Source organism: Boleophthalmus pectinirostris, unplaced genomic scaffold (genome assembly GCF_026225935.1).
Source record: "Boleophthalmus pectinirostris isolate CB_2022bp ecotype Guang Dong unplaced genomic scaffold, ASM2622593v1 HiC_scaffold_1, whole genome shotgun sequence".
Lineage (NCBI taxonomy): Eukaryota > Metazoa > Chordata > Actinopteri > Gobiiformes > Gobiidae > Boleophthalmus > Boleophthalmus pectinirostris.
The window spans coordinates 980,401-986,563 of NW_026570970.1; the positions used below are offsets into that span (position 1 = coordinate 980,401).

At 47.9% G+C, this 6,163-nt stretch overlaps 1 protein-coding gene across 1 annotated transcript in view; it reads left to right on the forward strand.

Moving 5' to 3' along the window:
* The window catches only part of lonrf2 (LON peptidase N-terminal domain and ring finger 2), a 31,530-nt gene extending 25,662 nt beyond the window's left edge, over window positions 1–5,868 (forward strand). The window contains exons 8-13 of the mRNA XM_055148855.1: window positions 1,018–1,132; window positions 2,194–2,315; window positions 3,830–4,016; window positions 4,097–4,231; window positions 4,302–4,451; window positions 4,529–5,868. Of these exons, the coding sequence (XP_055004830.1) occupies window positions 1,018–1,132; window positions 2,194–2,315; window positions 3,830–4,016; window positions 4,097–4,231; window positions 4,302–4,451; window positions 4,529–4,687 (868 nt within the window). The 3' untranslated portion in view covers window positions 4,688–5,868. The remainder of the gene's footprint in view (window positions 1–1,017; window positions 1,133–2,193; window positions 2,316–3,829; window positions 4,017–4,096; window positions 4,232–4,301; window positions 4,452–4,528) is intronic.
* The last annotated feature ends 295 nt before the right edge of the window (window positions 5,869–6,163 follow it).

The window sequence follows — 6,163 nt, forward strand, 5'->3', positions numbered from 1 at the left end:
TCTCTGAACACTAGCATGCTACACACACACTTCCTGACTCCCGGGCAGTAAAACGCTTCATGATTGGACGCGGACAACAGCCGACTTATTTTAACCTCAGGAGCTGCTTATGCGACGTGCCACAGGAGACTGAAGGGGATTTAAATCGTTTAAAATCCCTTTATCTTTTTCTATTTAAAGTTCCAACTTTATTTTTCTGACACATTTTCCCGACACAGAGACGCACAAGAGAAACCAACACACAAATCAAATTATAAGCATGAAATAATAAATAATCAGTTAATAAAAAATATTTGAAAATACTAAAATTAGAAAAACAGCAAATAAAATCGATGAAAGACACGACTCTCACACCGTGTTAAAATCTCCTCCTCTCCTCTCTCGTCTTTCCTCTATTCTCTCCTTTCCTTCTCTCCTTCACTCCTTCTCTTCTCTCCTCTTTTCTCTCCTTCTTTCCTTCTCTCCTTCCTTCTCTCATCTCTCCTCTCGTTCTCTCCTCTCTTCTCTCTTCCCTCTCTTCTCTCTCTCTCTTCCTCCTTCTCTTCTCTCGTCTCTCTCCTCTCGTTCTCTCTCTCTTCTCTCATCTCGTCTCTCCCTCTCTTCTCTCCTTCCTTCTCTCATCTCTTCTCTCTTCTCCTTCTCTTCTCTCCTTCTTTTCTTCTCTTCTCTCCTCTCCTTCCTTCTCTCATCTCTCCTCTCCTTCTCGTCTCTCCGCCTCTCCTCTTCTTCTCTTCTCTCATTCTCTCTTCTCTCGTCTTCTCTCTTTTCTCTCCTTCTCTCCTTCCTTCTCTCATCTCTCCTCTCTCCTTCTCTTCTCTCTTCTTTTCTCTCTTTCTCTCCTCTTCTCTCCCTCTCTCCTCTCCTTCTCTTCTCTCCTCTCTTCTCTCCTCGAGCCTCTCCTTCTCTCCTCTTCTCTTCTCTCTTCTCTTCCTCTCCTCTTTTCTCTCCTTCTGTCCTTTCTTCTGTCCTCTCCTCTTCTCTTCTTTCTCATATCGTGTGTTTTTTGTTTTTCTTCAGGTTGTTCTACGAGCCGGTCACCACTCCGTGTGGACACACATTCTGCCTCAAGTGTCTGGAGCGCTGCCTGGACCACAACCCCAACTGCCCCCTGTGCAAAGAGAACCTGTCCGAGGTGCGACCGCCTCCCACTGTCTGTCCTCCTCATTCCTCCTCTTCCATCCTTCTTTTCTCTCCGTCTTTCTTTTCTCTTTAATCTCTGCGTCAGTGTCGGTAAAACAGAATCATTTTCTCTGACCTCGTGTGAATCGTCGTCCTCAGGTTGGACCTTTAATCCGCTGGACGAGACTCTGGAGTTTTTCTTTCACTATTTTGTCTAGAAATAAATGTAGTTACTTAAGCCCTTTTCTACGGAAGCCGAGAGGGGTCACGCCAAAGGCAAACGCCGCAACAACACGACAAAAAGCCGCAACAACACGACAAAAAGCCACAACAACACGACAAAAAGCCACAACAACACGACAAAAAGCCACAACAACACGACAAAAAGCCGCAACAACACGACAAAAAGCCACACAACAACAACAACACAACAAAAAGCCACAACAAACCAAAAAAAAGCCACAACGGAAATGACCACGGGACTCAATTTTAATGCAAACGGCAAAAGCCACAACACATTCAAAAGCCACAACACATTCAAAAGCCACAACGGAAGTGACTGCGGGACTCTATTTTACGACGGACCGATCAAGCGGCAAGTGAAGAAGAAGAACTACAACGTGAAACGAATAATGATAAAACAATAAATGACTTTTACTTACGTTTCCAACTTCTCCGTTCCTTTACTTTTCACGTTGTAGTTCTTCTTCTTCACTTGCCGCTTGATCGGTCTGTCGGAAAATAAATTCCCGCAGTCACTTCCGTTGTGGCTTTTTAATGTGTTGTGGCTTTTTTTTGTGTTGTGGCTTTTGTATTTGTTGCGGCGTTTGCGTTTGTCGTGACCCCTCTTGTCTTCTGTACTATTCTCACGGGATCAGTCCAACCTGAGGACCTGAACCTGAAAATCTGAGGTGATTTCAACAAGAACGGCCAAAATGATTCACCTGTGAAATGTCACTTAACAGTTCTCAAAAATCTGCTTGATTCTTCTAGATTTTCTTTAAAAATGAAAATAGATTAGTAGATTTTTTTTCTTGTTCTGTAACTAACTAAACTACGCCCGTGTGCCCGCAGTACCTCGCCAACCGCGGCTACAACAAGACGCTGCTGATGGAGGAGGTGCTGCAGCGTTACCTGGGAGACGAGCTGGCGGACAGGAAGAAGATCCACGAGGAGGAGATGAAGGAGCTCTCCAAGTACGACACAAACACAAACTCTCCTCACAACTGTTCTGCAGATACTCACGATTCCTCTGACAAATGATCCTCCTGAGTCTGTGGTCGTGGAGATGTTTCTGAGTCTGTGGTTGTGGAGATGTTTCTGAGTCTGTGGTTGTGGAGATGTTCTGAGGTCTGTGAGTCTGTGGTCGTGATGTTTCTGAGTCTGTGGTCGTGGAGATGTTCTGAGTCTGTGGTCGTGGAGATGTTTCTGAGTCTGTGGTCGTGGAGATGTTTCTGAGTCTGAGTCTGTGGTTGTGGAGATGTTCTGAGTCTGTGGTTGTGGAGATGTTTCTGAGTCTGTGGTCGTGGAGATGTTCTGAGTCTGTGGTCGTGGAGATGTTCTGAGTCTGTGGTGTGGAGATGTTTCTGAGTCTGTGGTCGTGAGATGTTTCTGAGTCTGTGGTCGTGGAGATGTTTGAGTCTGTGGTCGTGGAGATGTTTGAGTCTGTGGTGTGGAGATGTTTGAGTCTGTTCGTGGAGATGTTTGAGTCGTGGAGATGTTTGAGTCTGTGGTGTGGAGATGTTTCTGAGTCTGTGGTGTGGAGATGTTTCTGAGTCTGTGGTTGTGATGTGAGTCGTGGAGATGTTTGAGTCTGTGAGTCTGTTGTGGAGATGTTTGAGTCTGTGGTTGTGGAGATGTTTGAGTCTGTGTCGTTGTGAGATGAGTCTGTGGTCTGAGTCGTGGAGATGTTTCTGAGTCTGTGGTTGTGGAGATGTTCTGAGTCTTGTGTGGATGTTCTGGGAGTCTGTGGTCGTGGAGATGAGTCTGTGGTTGGAGATGTTTCTGAGTCTGTGGTTGTGGAGATGTTTCTGAGTCTGTGGTTGTGGAGATGTTTGAGTCTGTGGTTGTGAGATGTTTGGTCTGTGGTTGTGGAGATGTTTGAGTCTGTGGTGTGGAGATGTCTGAGTCTGTGGTGTGGAGATGTGAGTTGTCGTGGAGATGTTTCTGAGTCTGTGGTTGTGGAGATGTTTCTGAGTCTGTGGTCGTGGAGATGTTCTGAGTCTGTGGTCGTGGAGATGTGAGTTGTCTGGAGATTGAGTCTGTGGTCGTGTTTTGAGTCTGTGGTCGTGGAGATGTTTGAGTCTGTGGTCGTGGAGATGTTTGAGTCTGTGGTTGTGGAGATGTTTCTGAGTCTGTGGTTGTGGAGATGTTTTGAGTCTGTGGTTGTGGAGATGTTTCTGAGTCTGTGGTTGTGGAGATGTTTCTGAGTCTGTGGTTGTGGAGATGTTTCTGAGTCTGTGGTTGTGGAGATGTTTGAGTCTGTGGTTGTGGAGATGTTTCTGAGTCTGTGGTTGTGAGATGTTCTGATGTTTCTGAGTCTGTGGTTGTGGAGATGTTTCTGAGTCTGTGGTCGTGGAGATGTTTCTGAGTCTGTGGTTGTGGAGATGTTTCTGAGTCTGTGGTTGTGGAGATGTTTCTGAGTCTGTGGTTGTGGAGATGTTTGAGTCTGTGGTTGTGGAGATGTTTCTGAGTCTGTCTCCTCTTCCAGCTTGAACCAGGAAGTGCCAATCTTCGTGTGCACCATGGCCTTTCCCACCATCCCGTGCCCGCTCCACGTGTTCGAGCCGCGATACCGACTCATGATCCGCCGCTCCATGGAGACGGGCACCAACCAGTTTGGCATGTGCATCGCCGACGACCTCAAAGGCTTCGCCGACTACGGCTGTATGCTCCAGGTCTGCTCCTCTTTCTGCTCCTCTGGGTTCTCTTCTTCTGGGTTCTCCTCCTCACAGAGCTGTGGAACATCTGCTTTCAGGTGCGTGATGTGAAGTTCTTTCCTGACGGCCGCTCTGTGGTGGACACCATCGGAGTGTCTCGTTTCAAGGTCCTGAGTCACGGTCAGAGAGACGGGTACAACACGGCCAAGATCGAGTACCTGGAGGACAAGAAGGTACAGCACCAGCCTCAGCTCGCCCTCCACAGACCTTACGAGTGTGTGTCTAACTGTGTGTGTGCTGCAGGTGGAGGGAGAGGAGCTGCTGGAGCTTCTGAAGCTCCACGACGCGGTGTACGAGCAGGCCAACAGCTGGTTCACCTCTCTGAGGGACAACATGAAGAGCCAGATCCTCAGTCACTTTGGGCAGCTGCCCGGCAAAGACCCCGACCCGCAGGTGAGAACCTCACACGGCCTCACGCGCCGTAACTCGCCCGTACCTCTGTCCGGTGTCTGACCTTCTCTGTGTCCCAGGCCAGTCCCAGCGGTCCGGCCTGGTGCTGGTGGCTCCTCGCCGTCCTGCCCCTGGAGAACCGAGCCCAGCTCACCATCCTGGCCATGACCTCCCTCAAAGACCGCCTCATGGCCATCCGCCGGGTCCTGATCTTCGTCACCCGCAAGCGCTCGCGATGATCCCCACCGACGAGCTCCGCTCTGGGCCTCACGCCAGGCCCTGCGCCTGGTCCTGTGCAGGGCCCCGCGCCGGGCCTGGTGCCGGGCCCGGCGCCGGGCCCGCCGGGCCTGGTGCCGCTCACTCTGACCTCTGTTTTCTATGCACCACTTCATCTCCACACGCACATGTGAACACACTCTTACCTCTTTTCCACCGTCACTGGGCCAATGCAAACCTCCTGTTACACTGTGGACTCGTGCACTTCCAGGTGATGCAAATCCAGAAGAACCACACTGTCTGAGCTTCCTCGTGAAAACGGCTGCCGCAGAAGTGTCCTACACACGTGGACTCTGGACAAACTTTAGACCCGGATCGACCAAATCGTGTTGCTCTGACTTCCTCAGATAAACAGTATTGCCTTTACCTGAAGTAAAAATCCCTGTTTTTACTCTTAAGACAGAAACCTGAGCGATGGAGACTGAGCCAGGTGGAAAAGAGGTAACTGCACGAGCTCTGAGGCCTCCGATTCTGCTCCTTCAGCTGTGCAAGGCCACAAATAAAACCTGTATTTCTTTTGGAAAAATTTTGTAATTTTGTCAGAATCCCTAAAAACACAGAGCACTAGACACACTTTAAAACTCCAAAGCTTTAGTTCTTACTTAAAAAAACCTAAACCTGACCCCAACAGAATTTGGACAAGTTTACATTTATATTCATGCCACTGAAAACTGTTCTGTCTGGATCTAAACCTGGACCAAAGAAACCAGGACAAACCCTAAATCAAATACTTTTAGGAAAAAAAGAAAGACAAAACAGTTCTGACAACTCAAAAGCAACGGCCACGTTTACATGAGAGCTTTAATTCCAAATAAAAATAAATTCTACTTTAAATAGACCACGATTATTCTCAGTTAAACTTAACTCTGAAGTAAGTGGGTGGTTTATTTCGACGTTAAAGCCGAGTTAATTTATTCCCTGATTATTTAAACGTTTATTGTTCTTAAAAATAATCACACTCGTCGGGTCTGAGGCTCTGTGAGGTGGAGACCCGGAGCGAACGTTGTTACGCTGGAAGAACTACAAATAATAAAAACATAAAAACATGAACCTTTTCAAAGAGAGAGCGGAAAGGTTTGAAGGAGGAGGGTCCACGGACAGAAACGCCGCGCAAACGAGCGACAACGGTCGAAGCAGGAGCGCGGACAAAACGACGGCGGCTCGGACCCATCGAACCGTCGGCCTCCTGTCCAATCAGAACCTCACGCCCCCAGACGCCGGGCGGGATTCAATAAAGACGATTGAACATGTTTTCCGTGGAAACCTCAATTCGGAATTACAAGGTGTCCCAAAAAATGTGACATTTCACAGGTCAATAATTTTGTCAGTTCTTGTTGAAATCTGCTCAAATTTTCACAGAACGTTTAGAAACGGATGAAGATTTGATTTGTGAAGTTTTATTTTTGTTGTGTTTTCAGGTTGAGTCGTTCTCTCCCAAA